This window comes from Eublepharis macularius, chromosome 13, assembly GCF_028583425.1.
Source record: "Eublepharis macularius isolate TG4126 chromosome 13, MPM_Emac_v1.0, whole genome shotgun sequence".
NCBI lineage: Eukaryota > Metazoa > Chordata > Lepidosauria > Squamata > Eublepharidae > Eublepharis > Eublepharis macularius.
Window position 1 is genome coordinate 65,820,315 of NC_072802.1, and position 21,421 is coordinate 65,841,735.

Here is a 21,421-nt window from a genome sequence, read left to right on the forward strand (position 1 = left end):
TGCGGCGACCACCAAGGCCCACACGTTCTGTTCCAGGGCAGGGAGCGACCCCCTCTCTATTGGGGATGCCTTCCAGTTTACGTGGACGCAGGGCTTGCACTACATGTTTCCTCCGTTCCCCTTGATCCCCAGGGTCCTGTGCAAGATAGAGGAAGACAGGACGGACTGCATCCTGGTGGCCCCCTTTTGGCCACAGCAGGTTTGGTTCCCAAAGCTCCTACAGATGTCCCAACAGACATATGTGAGTCTGCCCCCTCGGCAAGACCTTCTCCTGAACGGGAGCCTAGTCCACCACGATCCCGGGAAGCTGCGCCTGACGGCTTGGCGGATCGTTCCTCCCCTGTAGGCTTTACTGACGAGGTACAAAGGGTCCTCCTGAACGCTCGTCGGCCATCCACTAGGCGCGCTTATGTGGCCAAGTGGCGCAGGTTCGAGCTTTGGGCACTTGCCAAAGGAGTGGTGCCCGAAAGCAGTCCCTTGGGGGTTGTGTTCGAGTATTTGTGCCACTTGCGTGGCCTGGGCTTGAAGGTTTCCTCCCTCAAGGTCCACCTGGCAGCGATATCTGCTGCTCACACCCGAATTGAGGGTGCTACGGTGTTTTCTCACCCACAATCCCGCCAGTTCCTTAAAGGCATGTATAATCTTTACCCTCCTGTGTCGGCACCAGTGCCTCAGTGGTCGCTGTCCTTGGTACTCTCACGTCTCATGTTGCCTCCATTTGAACCTCTGGCTACCTGCCCCTTGGATATGCTATCCTACAAGGTAGCATTCTTGGTGGCCGTGACGTCGGCCAGAAGGGTCAGTGAGCTGTCTGCACTGCGGTCTGACCCTCCCTTTCTTGTGTTTCATCCCAACAAGGTGGTCCTGCGTCCCTGCCTCGGGTTCCTGCCCAAGGTGGTGTCCGCCTTCCACCTCTCGCAGGATATCTCGCTGCCTGCATTCTTTCCCCAACCTTCCTCTAAGGGGGAAAAGGCCCTTCATTCCCTAGACTTGAAGAGGGCTCTAGCCTATTACCTGGATAGGACGAAGGCATTCCGCTCCTGTCCTCACCTGTTTGTATGTTTTGGGGCCAAGGACAAGGGTAACAGGGCTTCCTCACAGACCCTGTCTAGGTGGATTGTGATGGCCATTAGCAAGGCCTATTCCCTGGCAGGGGTGGCTTGCCCGCTTCATGTCAGAGCCCACTCCACGCGGTCCCAAGCATCCTCTTCGGCACTCCTCAGGGGGGTGCCCCTGGTTAACATCTGTAAAGCAGCCACATGGTCCTCTGCAGACACCTTTGTCAGGCATTACGCCGTTGATGTCAATGCGGAGCAGGATGTATCTGTGGCCAAGGCTGTCCTACACTCCCTTTTTTCCTGACGGAGTTTTGGGATGACTTTCTTGGCGTACCTGCTGGGTACCCTTGAGTGAAAGAGTGTATATATGTACCTTGGGGTGTATATATGTAAATATTGAGTATTTATGTGTCCTTACACAGTTTTTTTTTTTTTACATAGATGTATATATGCATATCTATTTGTTGTTGTTCTGGTTTGTTCAATAAAATTGTGTTGGACTTCACCCCCGCCTTCCTTATTGTGTGAAGCTTGGTACACTCCCATGTGTGGAGGCACAGAAGAACGAAGATGAAAACAGGGTTAACATACCTGTAACTTATGTTCATCGAGTTCTTCTGTGCTGACACACAACCCTCCCTCCTACCCCGCTGTGAACTCCAATGCACGATAAGGTGATGGCTGTAACGGAAATTGGTGTTTTTAAGGTGTTATGGCTGAAGTGTGTTGGTCAAGCGGCGGCAAGGGAGAACTGAGGGAAGGGGCCGTTGGTCGCTGGAGGATCACGTGACCGTTTGGGCGGGAAAACGGTCGCTGAGGCGCGCGACAAACGGCCCCTTCGGAGCCATGGAAGCTCTAGAAAATTCTCCGGCAGCTGGCCTGCGCCTGCGCAGTCCCCATGTGTGTCAGCACAGAAGAACTCGATGAACATAAGTTACAGGTATGTTAACCCTGTTTTATCATCCAAGTCTTTTGCACGTGCACATTTTCAGATTGCCCGATGGGAGTCGCAGTCTCCCACCCGCATGCCATTTAATTATTGATCTGATCTCCAGTGACCCTGGAGGAGAATCTATTTCACCTTCCAACCAGATTCAACACAGAAGGAAATGAAGCTGAAACATAAAAGTTAATGCAAAGCCACAGAGCTCTTTGGCAACTGCTTGAGGCCAACCAGAGCAAGATCTGAGATTGGTTCATGAGTGATTGTGGGTGTCCAACATACTTTGTTCATCTTTCAAACCTGCTTGCTAAGAAGTGTCTACATCGTTCAAACCCCTTCTCCCATCAAATAGATGGTCATTTTTCTATATGGAAATTAATTTCAGCTGCAACACATCATTATAAGTTCTGAGATTGATTTGTTTGTATTGGCTATAAGGATTATCTACATCTTTTAAAAAGCAACACTTGCTTTGGGAACCATTTTTGCGAGACGGTTTTCCCGAGACCATTAATTTTTCCTGGCTATCTTATCATCTCCCATAATCCCCTGTTAGTTATGGATGAGGAATATAATATTTCTTCCAAAGAGTTCTGTAACGATTCGGCATCTTTTTTCATCTGTGTCTGGTGAATTAGTGACTGTTTAGATTTCTCATTCTTCAGCGTGCTGAGAAATGACCTATAAATCTCATGTCTAAGCTTAAGTATCAGGTTTGTTGCTTGAGAATGGAATAATTTCTTAAGGTACTTCCTGCACGAGATTGTTAAATCCCCTTGTGCCATTAAAGCGACGGAGGGGAGCGTGATTTCCAGAGATTCACCCTGCGGCTTAATCGGGTCAAAGTGCTTGTTTCCCCCCTGCAGTTGAAGGAGAGCGAGGCTGGTGGAAAAGAAGGAATTCTTCAAGTGCACACAATAATAGAAAGAGGTTGTTGTGTTTTAGTGAAGTAAGCGTTTTTTAAATGGGAGGGCACATTTTAAAATAGCACCCCTGCCCACCGGCCCTCCATTCTACCACGTCAGGTTTCTTCTCCTTTATTCGAATGAGTGTGTAGATCGGCTCTTACTGCAAACAGTAGCAAATCTCGAAGGATTACAGAATTTTAGGATACTCACTGTGATCCAAGTTGCCCCTGATCAAGAGATGTCCGTACCCTTATCAAATTATTTTTCGTTGAAATTCTTCTGACACTTGTTCTCATATTTACCAACATCATATTTTCTTCATGAAATGTCTATGATCAGTATGTGCTCTGCCTAAGTATTATATGCTCATTTAAAAACAAAAATGACTCTCCCTTACCTTCCTGGAGGCTTACAATTTGGATCCCCCCCCCCAAAAAAAAAACATGTTTCCTTTGGTTCACACATTTGAAAGACGTTTGAAATATCCATACAGAATAAGGCTGTAGAGTTGTAGCCACCTGTCCTTAAACAGAACAATAATACTGAACGTCATTTCGAGGGCCTTGTGTACAATCCTAACTACAGCCCTGTGAGGCAGGTCAGTTCGTCTTTGCTGCCCCAGTTTGGCAGATCAGCTCTTATTGCAAACAGTAGCACTGTTTTCTGGCAGAAGTAGAAAAAGCAGTTTCTGATCGGGATTATTCTGAACAATGCCTTTTCCGTTTTTTATTATTTTTGTCATTTTCTTTATATATATATATATATATATATATATATATATATATATATATACACACTTATTTACATCGTTCATACCCGACCTTTTTCCTCAATGGGGACCAACATCAGCTTATGTTGTTCTCCTCTCCTTTTTCAATCTTTGCTCACCTGAGAGAGTAGGCTGAGCTGAGAGTCTGGCCCAAGGTCACAGAGTTGGGATTCAAACCTCCCAGGTCCTAATCCAATACTCTAAACGCTACCCCAGGCTGGCTCTTTGTATCCTAGCTCTGCAATCTGATACACTTTTAAAAGTAAAGTCCATTGGACCCGGTGGCCTGAGTTCTGAGTAAACCTGCTCAAGATCAAGCCGACCTGAGAGGAACGAGGTTGGAAAACAAGCCTAGATTTCCCCCTCGTCTTTGAAGGTCTTCATTCCTTCCCCCCCCCTTTTGAACTAGAATAAAGTCTCTGTTCCTTTAAGAAGTCTAAAGAACTCTTTTTGATCTGCATCATATTAGATAAGAACAAGTGGTGTTCATTCATCCCATCTATGAGACAGTAGGAAAAGTCAATTTCTAATGTGTTTCCTTTTCAATCCCTTCTTTAGGCTTTCTTCCACAAGTAAAATCAGGTCAAACTTCAAAACCTCACCGTGTGAACTATTTAGATGAGAAATTACCACTGGGGGGTATTCTTTCATTCATAGGAACCCGATGAAATCAAGCATCGCTTGTTCTACGTACATGCTTAGATTGTGATTTTTAAATGCCTCGGGATTCTGAATAAGGAAAAAAATCAAGACGCCACAATTGTTCTGTCTATTACCCAGGGTGCAAATCGTAGTAACTTCAGAGGAGACAATGAAACTACTTTTCCATTACACCAGGGTGCAAGAGGCAGGGTTGCTTTACCTAATTGTGAGCTTCAGAGAGTATTCATAAGCTCCAAAGTAAAATATGATGAATATTTCAATGCAATTGGGCTGTCATTATGAATGGCTGACATAGAAATTGCTTATAAGTTGGAAACTGGGGACTGAGCAAGCCAGTACAATATAGTGGTTAAAGTGCTGGACTCAGATCTGGAAGATCTGGGAGACCCAGGTTTGAATCCCTAGTCTGCTACGGAAGCTTGCTGGATGTTATGCCAGTCACACACGCTCAGCCTAACCTACCTCGCAGGGTTGTTGTGAGAATAAAATGAAGGAGAGGAGAATGATATAAGCCACTTTGAATCCCCACTGCGGAGAAAAGATGGGGTATAAATAAAGTAAATAATAAAAATAATAATCTGCACTGGCCAAACTGAACTTTCTCTACACAAGGGTATAACAGGACATGCATCAAAAATCAGAAAAAAGGCCAGGGTGGGAAGGGGGGATTTCAGTTGCAAGGGACATTCAGTGAAAGATTACTCTGGTTAGGATTGCAGTGCAAGAGCAGTCAAAAATGCCAAAAGATTAGCTGGGAGTCGCAGAGTAAGAATCCATATACTGATTTAACACTATCAATCTTGGACTGCATAAGGACTGGGGATACCAGTTCAAGAGAGAAAGAAATTTCCCCTCTGTTCATCTTACTCTGTCAAATGAGCAGAAGCTGGGAGTGGATCACGTGGGTTGGCTTCCTTACTCATTGGGACGGAGTTTGCTTTTGTTTGTGATGTATAATGTAATGTTCTATTCCTATGTCTTGGAATGCCAAATGTATTAGATCAAGATGGGAATTCAGAGAAATTGGTGCTCTATAGATCCCCTGATAAAGCTATGAGTGAAATGTGTCAGGATTAGAGATGGGCACAGTCTGGAAACGGACCAAAATTTTGCACAGTCCAGCCTGGTTCGTGATTTGCAAACACTCAGGTTGTAGGACTCACCTTTTTCACGAATTTTGGTCCATTTGGGCCGGTTCGTTGGTCCATGGTCTGTGAGTCTAGACATTCTGGCACCGATGGTACGTCTGCAGACATTTTGCAGCTCTTAAAAACTTGATAGGAAGCTCTGCCTACCAAACAGAGAGTTCCCATTCTGGTCTATGGAGCAAGGAGCAAGAATGAATTCCCTAGGCAATAGAGGGATGGCTGTTCTGCAGCCAATCTTAGCCGTCAAAACCTTGATAGGCAGCTCTGCCTGCCAAGCATAGAGCTCCCATTCTGCTCTATGGAGCAAGGAGCAAGAATTTCTCTAGGTAACTGTGGGGTGGACATTCTGCTGCTAATCTTAGCCTTCAAAACCTTGATAGGCATCTCTGCCTACCAAGCAAAGAGCTCCCATTGTGCTATGGAGCAAGGGGAAAGAATTGGCAACAGCTGGGAAGATGTCTGTGTGGTGAGTGAGGGGGCTCTTCCCCCACCCTTTTTTGTTTGATTTTGCCTCATTGCAACTTTTTGGTGCTGCTAGCCAATGCAAGTCAGTTGGCATTTGCGACTCCAATATCTACTGAAAGTTTCCTGGGGGTGGCTGAATTAGGGGTCTGTAACTCAGACATCCAAAATGCAACCTTGACCAAACTTCGAGGGTGGCTGGAGGAGAGGCGGCTGAAGATTCTATGCAAGTTTGGGCTCTCTGGGTGTGAAGGGGCGGGGCCAGGGCTGCCGGAAGTGACGGACCACGGACCGATGACCTGGTCCATTAATGGGGCTGGTCGGTGAAAAGTCCGTGGTCTGTGAAAATCGATGGACCACAGTCTGGCGGTTCATGGGATTTTCCCGGTCCGTGCCCACCTCTAGTCAAGATCTATAATTACAAATAAAATATTTCTTCCGCCACCTCTTGTTTCTTTTTCTGTCGTCCTGGGCTCTCTTCCCGGATGCTGCATTGGTGTGGCATTTTTCTTCTGCTCAACGGAATATAAAATGTTTGTTTGTCTGGTTAAAACATTTGCATGCTGCTTTCCAACTAGCTTGGGGTCCCCAAGGTGGCTAACCACCAAAAACATGCTATTTAAAATGATTAAATAAACTAATAAGCACAGACGCGCAAACACTAAAACAAACAGGCAGGCGAGCAAATGAGAGTCAGAGAGAGAATGCCAAACAAAACAAAGAAGTCTTAACCTGCTGGTGGAAGACAACAAATAGAGGGAGACAGATATCTCACTGGAGAAAGAGAAGTCTCTTCCTTGGGTGGCCAGCAGTCTAGTTTCAAATGGAGGAGACACCCAAAGCTGGGCCTCCAAGGATCACCAGAACACATTATTTGGCATAAGACTGCTATGTTTGAGAGCCAGTTTGGTGTAGAGGTTAAGAGCGGCAGGACTCTAATTTGGACAACCGGGTTTGATTCCCCACTCCTCCACTTGAAGCCAGCTGGGTGACCTTGGGTCAGTCACAGCTTCTCGAAGCTCTCTCAGCCCCACCCATCTCAGAGGGTGATTGTCATAAGGATAATAATAACATGCTTTGTAAACTGCTTTGAATGGGCCTTAAGTTGCCCTGAAGGGCAGTATATAAATCAAATATTATATTATTATTGTAGCTCACTACTTCTTCACAGCCATCCATGACCTTCACTTGCCCATATTTATATCTGCTCTGCACACCGTTCATTGTTCAGGAGGTTTATAATATTGAAGACCAGCCCAGAAAAAGTCTGTATCTTTCTTTTATGCCATGAGTTGGCATTTGGAGTTTTGTTAGACAGAGCTATGTACCACGTTCTGAAATGCTGCCAACTTTTGTTCAGCCCTGTGAATTGAAAACTGTGCCTTGTCTTTTAGGAAGCAGAGATCCTGAACACGGCAATTCTCACTGGGAAGACAGTAGCTGTTCCCGTCAAAGTGGTCTCAGTGGAAGAGGATGGAACTGTCATGGATCTTTTGGAATCAGTGGAGTGCAGATCTTCTGATGAAGATGTGATTAAGGTAGGATATGATTGCACTTCCGTTGTGCAAATGGTTTCTTGCCTTGCAAGATCAGAGATTCTTCTGAAATTCTCCTCTGGAGCTCTCCTTAGATCTTGGTGTTCCAGGCTACTTAGTGTTGTTTGCAAAGTGGAGCCACTGCAATAGAAATCCCCCGCTGTTCCACTTCCTTTAAAATGCTGAATTTAGCGCCTAGCATTGTTTGAGTGCTTTCTCAGAGCTTTCAGTTCTCTCGGGTCTATTCAACCTCTTTATGTTACTGAACCACACATGCACATTGATAAAAGTATTGCAGAAAACCAATATTGGTAGAATTTCATCTGGGGTTGCATCAAGAACCTTAGTGTGATGTACACCCGAATCCAGGAGCTTCCTAGAACAGAGGCCTTTTCTTAGGGATGATTCACACATTACATTAGCAGCTATCTTGCCTCTGCCAAACCACTCCCACTAGAGCAGTGTAGCTGCACTGCATAGATACAGCCACAGAACTTAACATGACATCCCTTGGGGCTCCTGGGGGATTTTTCATCCAAGCCATCCATATCCTGTGGAATGACCTGCCTGAGGAGGTCTGGAGAGCCCCCACTCTCCTGGCTTTCCATAAACGATGCAAAACCGAACTATTCAAAAAGGCTTTTTACTCAAATGGGAGGGCTGCATTGTAGAGATGGGGTCTCAGGTGCTTCACTAACAAGTTAGAGATCATAGACTTCATCACCATTTTTGCCTCCTATATTATCTGCTGCTTTAAATATGTACTCCTATGTACAACCATCGCTCCATGCTGTCTAATGTTAGTCCTAGAATTGATTATGTTTTGCTTCATTATCTCTACTATGTCTTGGATCCTTGCTAATGCTATGTCGTTAAACTTGTCTCTGTTTACCTTATGGTATTGTATTGAAATGTACTTACTTGATACTGATTGTATTAACCTCATACTGTGTAATCCGCCTTGAGTCTCAGTGAGAAAGGCGGACTATAAATGACATAAATTTAAAAAAATTAGATTCTGGCCTGCTTAGCTTCCAGCAAGAATTATGTATTACATCATGCGCTCTCCAACCATATTTATTTATTTACTTATTTATTTATGTCATTTATAGTCCGCCTTTCTCACTGAAACTCAAGGCGGATTACATAGTGTGAGATTAGTGCGATCAGTATCAAGGACATTTCCATACAGTGTCAAGGACAAGTGTCAAGGATATCCTGAGAGTCTCTGAATGAGGTAGTCTTGACTGGGGTATTAGAAGCTACATACAAACTAATTAAGCCGCTAGTCAGAGTAGATTGGGGTTGTGTCATCTGACTGGGAATGGCTCTCCAAAGGCCTCAGTTCCCCACAACTGACCCACTGAGAACCTTTAATTGGAGATGCCAAGGATTGAACAAAACCAGTATATTATTGAGTTGAGTTCTGTCCCCAATTTGAACATTGGTATACTCTATTTAGTTCTATATTATCTCCCCTAACTTGCAATCAGCTCCAAGGTCTTAGGCAGAAAAAGGTCTTTCTGAGCGCCTGCTGTCTAAGATCCTTGAACGGGAGATGCCAAGGACTGAAATAGGTACCTTCTGTATGCAATGCAAGTACACAAGCACCAATGTGTAGCCTCCCCCTCTAGTGAACAAATGACATTTTGTAACTCGTCAGACCACTAACCATGCTCAGTATCGTCTCTGCTGCTTAGCCACAGCTCCCCAGGATTTCAGGCTGAGAAAGACCCTTCCCAGTACTTGATGCCTCCTTGAACTGGAGACGCCAAAGATTGAGCCTGCTACCTTCTGCTCAAAAAGCAGACTCTCTGCACTGCTAAGCCATGGCACCGCCCCAAATCATGCTGCTGAGATAATGTATAAACTCATCCTCGGAGCTATGCCAGGGTGTGCTTCTGCTTCCTTCTCACGCCTTTGGCTGGCTTTCATCCACTTTGTTTGCATACTAATCCTTCTGCACGTAAAATGAGCTCGGGCAGCTTGAAATGTCTTGACATGCGATATAAAAATCATTGCAGGGTTTCCATTTAGCTTAACAGTTACAGATCCAACTATCATGCTGGCGATATCTGATTAAACATGCCTCACCCGGTGTCTTAATCCAGGTGGCCTTATAAATCTACCACTTATTTGGAAAATGGATTTATTTAATGTAGGTTTAAGAAAAATGGAGAAAGAGAAGGAGGGAATTGAGAGGCAATGGAAGGCTCTTTTGCTGTATATGTGATCAGTTGGACTTTTGGTTCCTTGAAAATGGGAAGTCAAAGTGAGCCTTTTAAAACTCAGTATTTACAGTGTGCTCCTGCATGCGGAGAGCCAGTTTGGTGTAGTGGTTAAGAGCGGCAGGACTCTAATCTGGAGAACTGGGTTTGATTCCCCACTCCTCCAATTGAAGCTAGCGGGGGACCTTGGGTCAGTCACAGCTTCTCAGAGCTCTCTCACCTCCACCCACCTCAGAGGGTGATTGTCATGATGATAATAATAACACACTTTATAAAACTCTCTGAGTAGATGTTAAGTTGTCCTGAAGTTGTTATTATTAAGTGTTATAGATCCAGAGGAGTTAGCCGTGTTAGTCTGTAGTAGCAAAATAGTAAAGAGTCCAGTAGCACCTTTAAGACTAACCAACTTTACTGGAGCATAAGCTTTTGAGAACCACAGCTCTCTTCAACAGGCCTGTGCAAGCTCCGCCCATCAAAGAAGCGTAGAATGAACAAGGGGTGGTACAGCATGATGGAATCTTGCTCTGGATTATGAATCAGTGGTCCCATTGCTGGCCTCTTAGGAAGGCTCAGGGCATCATGGTAATTCTTCAGGAGCGTAAAGGGTAGTGAGAGTCTCCAACCTGCTTAAGTTTTGAATCCCCCCCACCCCCAATAATACTCTGTGAGCTCCTCCCTTGCAAACTGGACTTTGGCCAACTGTGTGTGATGTGGTGTCTTTGGATCTCCGGGCCTTGACGCGAGTTCTTGGGCCCGCAGTCATGACAGCAAAGATCCAGGCTGAATCACCCCATTCAAAAAGAAAACAAGAGTGGGGGGATTTGTGCTCAGTTAGGCCCTATGCAAATGTGGTGGAATTTTCGGCAAAGAGGGGCAGACCTCCAGCAAGGCTTCACATCTCATTAGTAGCTCCACAGAAATGTTTACAGCCAGTCCCGAGCAGGTAATGGTCATTGTGTGGCGGTGGAAGTCGGGGGGAAGCTGCTCTAATGGCCTGTTTTGCAAAGCTGTCAGCCGCTCGTGGTGTTTCGGAATCTTAAATAATTGGGGATTTCTGATAGCAGAGGCCGGTTTTTTTTTTTTTAGACTCTTGAGAATCTAGACCTATCTGTGAGAGCCAATTAGTGATCCTGGAAAGGAAGGTCAGTTTTGATCTGTTCGCAGAACATAAACGTCAGTGACCCTCTTTCTCCTGGAAGAAATAAAAATGGGAAGGGGATATGATATGTAATATATAGGTGAGAGAGAAATCTAGAAGATGCCATCACTGGTGCTTTAGAAGGATCCTTCCCTAATGCAACATCTGTAGGAATTTCAAGGAAGTTTTAAAAGAACATCAACAATACTTGCAAACTTTCTTGGGTGTATGCAACTTCGCTAACAGAGAGTGAGAACCTGCCCAGGGAATTTCCACTAAGTTTTGCAAACAAAAATAACAACAAAACTCCCATTTAGCTTCCCTCCAAACTACTCATTTTGCTCTTGAGGAGGAACTCAAGAGATACTCATCACATATTTATTTTTACATAGGAATGTTTCTGCCAAGGCTTTTTTTCTGGGAAAAGAGGTGGAGGAACTCAGGACCGCACAATGACGTCCCTTTGGGTCAGCTGGGACAAGGGGGGAGTTTTTTAAAGTTTAAATTGCCCTTGGCGAAAATGGTCACATGGCTGGTGGCCCCGCCCCCTGATCTCCAGACAGAGGGGAGTTTAGATTGTGACGCGGAGGGCAATCTAAATTCCCCTCTCTCTGGAGATCAGGGGGCGGGGCCACCAGCCATGTGACCATTTTCAAGAGGTGCCAGAACTCCGTTCCACCGCGTTCCTGCTGAAAAAAAGCCCTGGTTTCTGCTATTCTCTCATGTGGAAATTTCCCCTAGATTTTGAACTGGTGTTGGTTTGGATGGGAAGCCATTGCACATGCAATTTTTCATTCTTCCCTTTTTAGTTCCGAATTTTTTACATGTGAAGGCACGTGAAGTTCTACCCCCTGCCATCCACGAAGCTTATGTCAGTTACTCCCTCTCAGCCTAATCTTCCTGAGTTATTATGAGGAGATCCATGTAAGAATCCCTGAATTCCATGGAAAAAGGAAGACCTAAACATTTAATGGTTGGAACATAAATTTCGGAGTGGGGAATCCTTAAGTTTTAGTGAGCAACTCTAAATCTCATTATTAGTGCTGCACTCTTTATTCCCTTTAACTGGTGCTTAATTATATCTACCCTTGATTAACTGGTGTCAGTTAATTGGTAACAGTTTGGGGGCTGTTAGCTTCTTCTGGTGTGTGACAATAAGAAAATGGAAAATCAGTAGCTTTTCTTCATGATTTTTTTCATTATCTCACTCTTTAGAAACTCAAAATGTCACTTAGAAATAAGATCTGGATAAGTATGAGCAAATGCAATTCTCAATCAGGGCTGTGTTGAATTGAGACGGACAGACTTTTTTTCAAAGACAGTGGTCAAAATGTTTCTGGAATACTTCCTTCAAAACCCGTTTCCGTTTCCATACTGCCTGACTTCTCTTCACCGCTTCTCCTGTTGACTGCTTTGGCACCATTTCTTGAAATGAAAGAAGATGAGTCTTTAATTGGGTACACAGTCTAGCCAATCAGGAACCATATAGTCAGAATGATATCAGTGTACACACTTAGCCCGTCAAATTTGGCTATGTGATGACAGAATGCGCAATCAGGTGAGAGCATTACTTCCTGCCCTCAACAGAATGGGCAAATATTTTTGCTGTTATCCGCAGGGCGCCTAAATTGTTACAGAAATGGGGAGCAGGTTGTAAAAAGGGCAACTTTTTTTGTGAAACATCGGTTTTCCCTACCCTTTGATTCAACCCTAGATTCATTTGGGCATAGTACTATGAAAACAAAGGCGTTGTTGAATTTAATTTAAACCAATTGATTTAGATAGATCCTTTAAAAGGCAGGTGATCAATCAACTACCTTGTTTAATGGCATGAAAGCCCTACTTTTAAATCTTCACCCAACTTCTAAGTTCCGAAAATCCTCACATTCTCAGTGCGCTTCCCCAAAGGGTCGTCTGCCACCTTTTCTTCCAAGAGGGCATTATTTATAGTTTTTAGCACCCACTACAAGCTGTCCTGCCAGTGAAGCCACATGATGTTTTGGTGCCACTTTATTAATGTGTAAAATGCTATAATATGCCAGACAAACGACTGTCATCTCTGCCCGATTTTAGCTGGCACTTCCAGGCAGATAATATAGCCGCTGTGTTTCGAGCCACTGCTGTTTTGTTTGTTGTGTCGGAGTGTCAAATTAGCAGCTGCCAGTCCTGAGATTCACAGCATAAGCAAGCAACCCAATCATCCGTTGTGCAGGGTGCTGTGAATCACAACTGAGGACTCCAGCCTTGGGGCCTGAGCAGAGCAAATGGCTGGATTCAACTCTAAAACAGTGCAGCCGGCTGGAAAGTGGATTGCTGTTCCCACCCAGTAGAAGTCAGGGGATCTGAAGAGTCACTCAGGACCCCAAACCACATTCTACACTGGGTGTCTCGAGACTGGCTTCTCAGATGGAAGTATTTGCCACTCTGTGCAAGCAAAGCTGCTCACAGGCCATTTGGAGCCGAGCTCAAACTTCTTTACGCTGCGGGGGCGTGGCGTCGTAGAGGAGAGGAATGGACGCATGTTGAGAGCGCTCCAATCCCCCCGAACCCAAATCTCGCCCTTACTCGCTACAACGAAGGAAAATTTGCAGGAAAATAATGTACACAAACTCCACTAAGAAAAAGAAAAACGATCCAAAGGCAGTTAAAAACTTACAGACGTTTTTCGCGGCTTCAGGAGGATCGGTGGAGACAGAACGCAGCGGCGTGGAGAGAAACAAAATGGCGGAACTCGCTGCAAACGACGATGTGAGAAAGGTAATTGCTACAGAAAAATACCTAGATCCCCAACTCGAAAAACTACGACAAGACATTGTAGACCAAATGGCTAAACTTATTAACCCTATCACTGCACAACTCATGGACATAAAACGTGACTTACAAACAACTAATCAAAAAGCTGAAAAAGCTCTGGACGTGAGTGTGCAGGCTCAGCAAAACGTCACAGACATGCAAAGAATAATTACGGAGCAGCAAGACAGACTAACAAAGCTAGAAATCAATGCCAGGCAAAATCATGTTAAGATACGAGGAATAGACGAACAGTATACACACAATATAGATCTCATAAGCTTCATTGCTAACTGGCTAGCTAAACAACTAAGGCTTGAGGAAGGAGTCTTCCCCTACATCACAACAGCCTACCGAGTGGGACCTTTTCAACAAAACAAAAACAAAGAACGCCCGAGAGATATAATCATAGAGGTACCCGACCAGAGGACAAGAAAGAAGATAATGGAAGAAGCTAGAGCAAGGGGATCACTTAAATGCGAAGGCAAACATATATATATTTTTGCTGATCTCCCAAAAGAAGTGCTTGCTAAAAGAAGGGAACTTAAACCAATCTCTGAGACCCTGCAAAAAGCGAACATGAGATACAAATGGCAGGATCAAAGCAAACTTATGGTCATCCATCATGGCAAAAGATATATTGCAACTGATATCGATACGGGACTAGAGCTATTGAATGCAGTCGGGTTAGAAACACCAATGGAGATGAGCAAACAAAATCAGAAAAGAAAATCTTCAGACTTACTATCTCCTCAGAAAGGGAGTAAGATCCCCATCAGAGACACTTAAATCTTCTTATTTTTACCACACCACAAACTGGTAAAACTGGATAAATATACTTCGGTTTGACTGTTTATCAAGTTGTAGTACTTGAAAATAGAGATGTAACTATAGAGGTTTTGGGGAAGGGGGGAAGGGCTTTCAACATAGCTCACGTGGGTTTTTTTTTTAGCTCTCATAAGTGGAAGGGGAGTGAGATAGACTTCCACAACTGGTGAGTGAAGGTAACTCAGCAGTTTGAGAGAGCTAAACTTGAACACTTTAATACAGTAGCATAGAATACTAATAATATCCAAGTGGAATTTACAGCTTACTAAGACACAAAGGTGGTTGAGGGGAGGGAGGGAGGGTGGTAAGGGGAAGGTACAGGGACAGTTAGTTAGTTATATAAGCTCAGTAAATAGTAACACAAAATTTTGGGAAAAAACCTGATAGTAAGGGAGGGAGGAAAAAAAAAAAAGGAAAGAAAAAGGATATTAAAAAATAATAAAAATAATAATAAAAAAATACAATAAAATAATTAAAAATCTCAAAAAAATTGTTATATATATATTATTACTATAATCTATAAGTATAAAAAAGGGAAGGGGAGGGTAAGAAAAAGGAAGAGGGTTAGGGAGAGCATAGGGAGTGGGAGGGGAATAGGAAAATAATAGGAGTAGTTCACAGTTCGTAACAAAGACTAAAAATCATAGAAAGAAAATATATATATATATATATATATACAGGAAAAGGAAAGAGAGGGGAAAGAACAATAATACAGAGTACAAACATAGGAAGAAGTCAATTCAACATAAGGAGTTAGAGGGGTATAACTGGTAAACACTTGACTGGATTGAATTCTAAGGAATCAGGGAAGGTTTATCGTGCAGAAAATAAGAGAAATCTTGCAACTTTAATTTCTATATATCGACCCAAAGAGAGTAATTTAAATATAGACATTAAGAAATAACATAGTAAATAAGATTATTGTGATATTAAAACAACTATATTGATAGTTATATTGTTATACCTAGTTGAGAACTATAAGCAGAAGTTACAAGATTGGAATACTGTTTGTTTGATAAGTCTGATGTTATAACCATACAATTCACTCAAAAAAAAAAAAAGAAAGAAAGAAAGAAAGAAAGAAACAGTGAACCAGATACTATCATTTTTTTTTTCTTTCTCTTGCTGTCTCTTAATCAAAAGTGCTGGTATAGAGATGAACAATCGCATATAGTTGTAAGGATTCAATTTAGACTAGGATTGTATATTAATCAACAGTTAAGATATATAGTGAATTCGGAATATATACAGGTGGAGAAAAAGGAAAAAAAAAAAAGAAAGGCACAAGTAATTGTTATAATCAAAACAGACAATGAGCTCTAAAATCAAAGTTTTAACTTTCAATGTTAGAGGATTAGGTAATCCAATCAAAAGAAAGAGAGTGATGTCGAACTTAGCCCAAACCAGACCTCAAATTATATTTCTGCAGGAAACCCATCTACGACATAATAATACAGATTCGCTAAAAGCTAGGTGGCTGCAAACCCAGTATCATGCAACTGGAAACTCCAAATCAAGAGGAGTAGCCATCCTAATTGCAAAGGACCTACAATTTCAACAAACAAAAACACTTAAGGATAAAAAAGGCAGATTTATCTTCGTTAAAGGGAAAGTAGGGGAGCACACGCTCACACTAGCCTCAGTATATGCTCCAAACGCAAACCAATTAGAATTTATAGAGGAAGTAATACAAAAATTGATTTCATTTCAGGAAGGATATTTGATAATTGGAGGAGACCTAAATTACATAATAAATCATCAACTGGACAAATCAAATTTTAACAAAGTACACACAACAAAAAAAACCAAAATAACAAAACTAGCAGCTATACTACAGAAATACCACTTAATTGACACATGGAGACATTATCACGAGGGAGAAAAGGATTACACATACTTCTCACAAAGACACAACACATACACAAGAATTGATTATCTTCTCAGCTCTAATGACATAATTGATAAAATAGAGAAAACAGAAATAGGAAGTAACACAATCTCAGACCATGCTTGGGTATCCATGACACTTAATCTCGGTGCTAAAACACAAAGCAGTACTCAATGGCGCTTACCGAAACATTTATTATACAATCAATATGCAATTAAAGAAGTTGGCAAAATAATTGAAACAGCTATTACAGACAACTTCTCAAAAGAAATTGGGATACACATATTTTGGGATACGATAAAAACAGTGACCAGAGGACATTTAATAGCCCTTACTGCTAAAATCAACAAAGAAAAATTGAAACAAAAACGTGAATTAATAAGCAATATAAAAGCACTAGAAAATAAACATAAATTAACAGGCAGCAAAAAAATATACAGGGATCTCTTAACACAAAGGAAAATATTAGAAACCTTGGAAAGTCATACGATATACAAAAATCTGATTGCTATCAAACAGTCACATTGGACCAATACACCTAAAACTTTACGCATTCTGGCAAATAAAGTAAAACAAAAGAGAATACAAAACACAGTCAACAGAATTCATAACAGTAAAAATATAATGCAGTACAAACCGGAATCAATCCTTAAAGTCTTTAAAGACTTTTACACTCAACTATACTCATCAAAAAATCCGGACCAAACTAAAATATCCCACTTTTTAAATTCACTAAAACACTTCAAGAAATTAGAGGAAAAACACCGAACATTTCTAGAAAAACCCATCACTATCCAAGAAACAATGGATGCAATAAAAGCAGCTAAAAATAATAAAGCCACAGGGCCGGACGGATACCCGGCAGAATTTTATAAAAAGTTTACGAGCTTGTTAGCAACACATCTAACTGATTTAGCCAACTCGATTCTGGAAAAGGGGGTAATGCCACCCACATGGGAGAGAGCCGACATCATAGTGATCCATAAACAGGGAAAAGATCCCCTAAAAGCAGCATCCTACCGTCCTATTTCATTACTCAACCACGATTATAAAATTTTTGCTTCTATTATGGTAAATCGACTAAATACATTCATTTCTAACTACATTCATACAGACCAATCAGGATTTATACCAAAAAGAGACATTACAGATAACATTTATAAATCATTAAACTTAATAGACCATTGCACCCAAAACAATACGGAAGCCATCTTTTTATCACTAGATGTCGAAAAAGCTTTCGATTCGGTAGAAATATCATACCTACTAAAAACACTGAGGCATATGGAATTTGGAGAAAAATTCTTAAACACAATTGAAGCTATATACCACCAACCTATAGCAAACATCAAAGTAAACGCTAAGTACTCAGAAAACATTTACGTTAAAAGAGGTACAAGACAAGGTTGCCCCCTATCCCCTCTTCTATTTGCAATCGCCCTAGAACCCTTTGCGACTGCCCTTAGAGAACACAAACAGATAAAGGGAATAAATGTTAACTCCACAGAATTTAAAATTAGCTTGTTCGCGGACGATATGATGATTTATTTGACCAAACCATTAAGTTCACTGTCCCATCTTTCATCTCTACTTACAAAATTTGGTGCAATATCAGGACTATTAATTAACCAAACAAAATCTTACTATCTTGCCATCAACACCCATAACAAAACGGTCCAACAAATTAGTACAATATATAGCTTTCAATGGTCCCCATCAAATCTTACATACCTAGGAGTTGAAATCACCCCCAACCTGAAAGACCTTATAAAATTGAATCACCTCAAATTGATAAATCAAATTAAATTAGATATTATCAAATGGAATAAATTAAAGCTCACGTGGTATGACAGATTTCATTTAATAAAAGCTTTTATATTACCAAAATTTATTTTTATGTTTAGAGCGATCCCTCTTACTATAAATAGATCACAAATAGCTCAATGGCAAATATTAATTAATAAATTTCTATGGCAAAACAAGCACCCGAGAATTGCATTCACTACTATGAGGAGGAAATCAGCAAACGGTGGTTTTAATTATCCAGATTTATACCTATATCAATCAGCGACACGACTGGCTAACCTCTTGCAAATGACTTCAAATTCCCCTCAGCCAGATTGGGTTACGATCATACAACCATCTTCAAAATTCAGTGACATAACAGACACAATTTGGAACAAACCAAGTAATAGGCCACAAAGCATCAAAAAAAGCTTCCTGATACCATCTATCTTAAAGACATGGGACCAAATCAGGATCAAAATTGTTCCCAAAATATCTAGATTCTCTACCTTTCTAAATCAAGAATGGTTTGTACCAGAGTGGGATCGATCACTTATCCTATCATTACATCAAGCAAAAATAACTAGACTAGTTGACATATCCACAAAATCAGGTCTCCTAGAGAAAGTAGATATAGAGAATAAATTAGAACAAAAACTACATTGGTTTAATTACTTACAACTCTCACACATGGCAGAAAAAATAAGGCTAAGGAACATCATGAAAGAACCTCTGACAGAATTCGAACAATTTCTAGACTCACCAGTACAACAAAAAAAAGGCATGATAGCTAAACTATATAACCTTCTGCTAAACATCACTGAGAACAAGCAGCTAAGTTGTCAATCTAGTTGGGGTAAGGACTGTGCAATTGAACAGTCCCCAGAGATTTGGAAAAAAATATGGACATCTGGAATATTCACCTCGAAAGTCAACATAACTAAATTACAAACGTTTAAAGTGATTCACAGATGGTACCTAACACCCAAAAAATTAGCACACATATCAGCTAGATCATCCCCAAAATGTTGGAAAAATTGTGGCGGGGAGGGAACCTTCGCCCACTGTTGGTGGGAATGTAAAGGAATTAGACAATTTTGGGAAGAGATATTAATGAAAATTAAAGATATCACAAACCACGACCTCCCCTTTGACCCAAAAATGATTTTTTTAGACTTGTGGGAAAACTCACACGTCCCCAAAATCAGAAAGGAGCTCATTGCCTCTTTTTTTGTAGCAGCTAAGAGTGCCATAGCGACAATATGGAAATCAAAAAGACTACCAACAATCGAAAACTGGTTCTCTAAAGTTTGGAATCATTTTATTTTAGAAAAAGTAAGCAATGATATGCAAAATGCAGTACAACTCACAGAAAATACTAATTTTATTGAAAAGTGGCTCCCATTTCTGGAATACATAGAAAAGAATAATATGCAGCCCAACTCGAAAATACTACAAGTTGTAACAAACAATGGATATCTCTCCTTCTATTAAGCTGATAGTATAACTGTGTAATTACATGGAATTACTTTTTCTTTACGTTAATTATTAAGGATGTAAGTCTAACTGCGTATTGTATATTGGTTTTTGTTTCATTCAAATTTGAAATGTTGTTTGTTACTTGAAGGTTATTAGTTACATCTGATGTTACAATAAAAATTTAATAAAAAAAAAAAAAACTTCTTTACACTGCCACCAGCAAGTCTACCGCTTGCGAGCAGCATGCACGCTGTCAGCTACTTCTCCTTGCAAACTGTATCTGGTAGAATCAGGAGTAAGACAGCAGGCCCGGCATCAGCTCGTTCAGGTTTCATAAATGCATCCACAGCAATGAATCGGGCTGGTTTGCAACACCTGGTGTTGAGAAAAGACATTGCTGGAGCAGTTGTAAAACAGAACAGCAGGCAGGACAGGAATTCAAGCAGCCAGGCACTTTAAAATGTATTCTTAATGACTGACACATGGATGGTTGAAGAGGACCGGAAGGTGGTTTCTGCTCCCTGATGTGCAGTTGTGCTGGGGGCGGGGGGGAGAGATGTCACCACCTTCCCTTCTACCTTCCTTAGGCCCTAATCAGACCCAGAAACTTCTCCCTGGGGAAAAAAAAGAACTCCCAAGTCTTTTTCTGAATAATCACTCACAATGCCACTGTGGACTTGAAGGAAGCCGTACTATCCCTTTAACTAAACTACCAACCCAGACAAAACTTGCAGCAACTCTGTGATAATTGCCAGCCACAAACAATACATGTGAAAGCTGTCATTCGAGTGTGCCAAGGATGGCTTTTCACACGGTTTCCCACTCCATTGACACCTTTAATTACTTCCTCATTCCGGAAAGTATCTGGCCCTCATTTGCCCCAGTCTTAACAGACTAAGCACAGACTGCATGTCTGCCTGCAGAAGGGTGGTAGAGGAGGAACTCCTTAGTTCTGATCACCGGAGCTGCCATGTTCAAAGAGAGATTTTTTTAAAAAAATCCTTCCTTTTATTCCCTGTTGGGCATCTAAACACACATACTAATTACTCTGCCAAGGATTTTTTTTTCCGGGGGTGAAGGGGGGAAAATAATTGCACAAAGATCAAGAAGAACCAGGAGAACATCCAGTAATGGAAATCTCTGAATAAATAAGCACGGCAGTGCACAGGCAAAGAAGTGGCTATTAAAACCTGCATGAAGCAAATCGAACTCTGCATTTTGGAATAAATTGAAGATATTTTCATGCTTCCGATGTAGAGACTTGGATATGGATTCCAGCTGGTCCAGGGACTCAGTAGACGGTCTGGTTCTATTAGCATGATGAATGATAATAACGACAGATTTTAGTATGCTTTGTCGAAGAGTTAGAAAAGAAAGCAGGCAGAAACTGGGGGGATGGTGACAAAGTTAGCTAGTGATTCCTGTACTCAATATCACGCTCTTTCACTATGAAAGCCTTTCATGGGGCTGTCTGTGGATGGAACATTGCCCATCTACGACTGGCAGTTGCTCCAGGCCAGGGAAGAGGTCGCTGGGATGATAGAGACCGCTGTTTGGAGGCTGTGGGGGAGCCCAGTGGGGCTTTGCAAGGCTTGGAGAGACTAAAGAAGGCTTCATGAGGAGCAGGATATCAGTAATGGTAGCATGCAATCATTCCGTGGTTCCTTTCTTGAAGGGTTACTAAAGGAGAAATTTGACACTGAGACAGTTACGGTCTTTCAATGTGGAACTCTTTCCAGAATCATGGTGAAGATAACTAGAGGGAAGCAAGTAGACAGATCTTCTTGGAGTATGGGTGG

The 21,421-nt window shown here is 41.9% G+C and overlaps 1 protein-coding gene across 1 annotated transcript in view; it reads left to right on the top strand.

Annotated features, from left to right (window-relative positions):
- The window catches only part of LOC129341006 (transmembrane protein 132D-like), a 440,581-nt gene that overhangs the window by 370,927 nt on the left and 48,233 nt on the right, over positions 1 to 21,421 (top strand). The window contains exon 5 of the mRNA XM_054995872.1: positions 7,346 to 7,489. Coding sequence (XP_054851847.1) covers positions 7,346 to 7,489 — 144 coding nt within the window. The remainder of the gene's footprint in view (positions 1 to 7,345; positions 7,490 to 21,421) is intronic.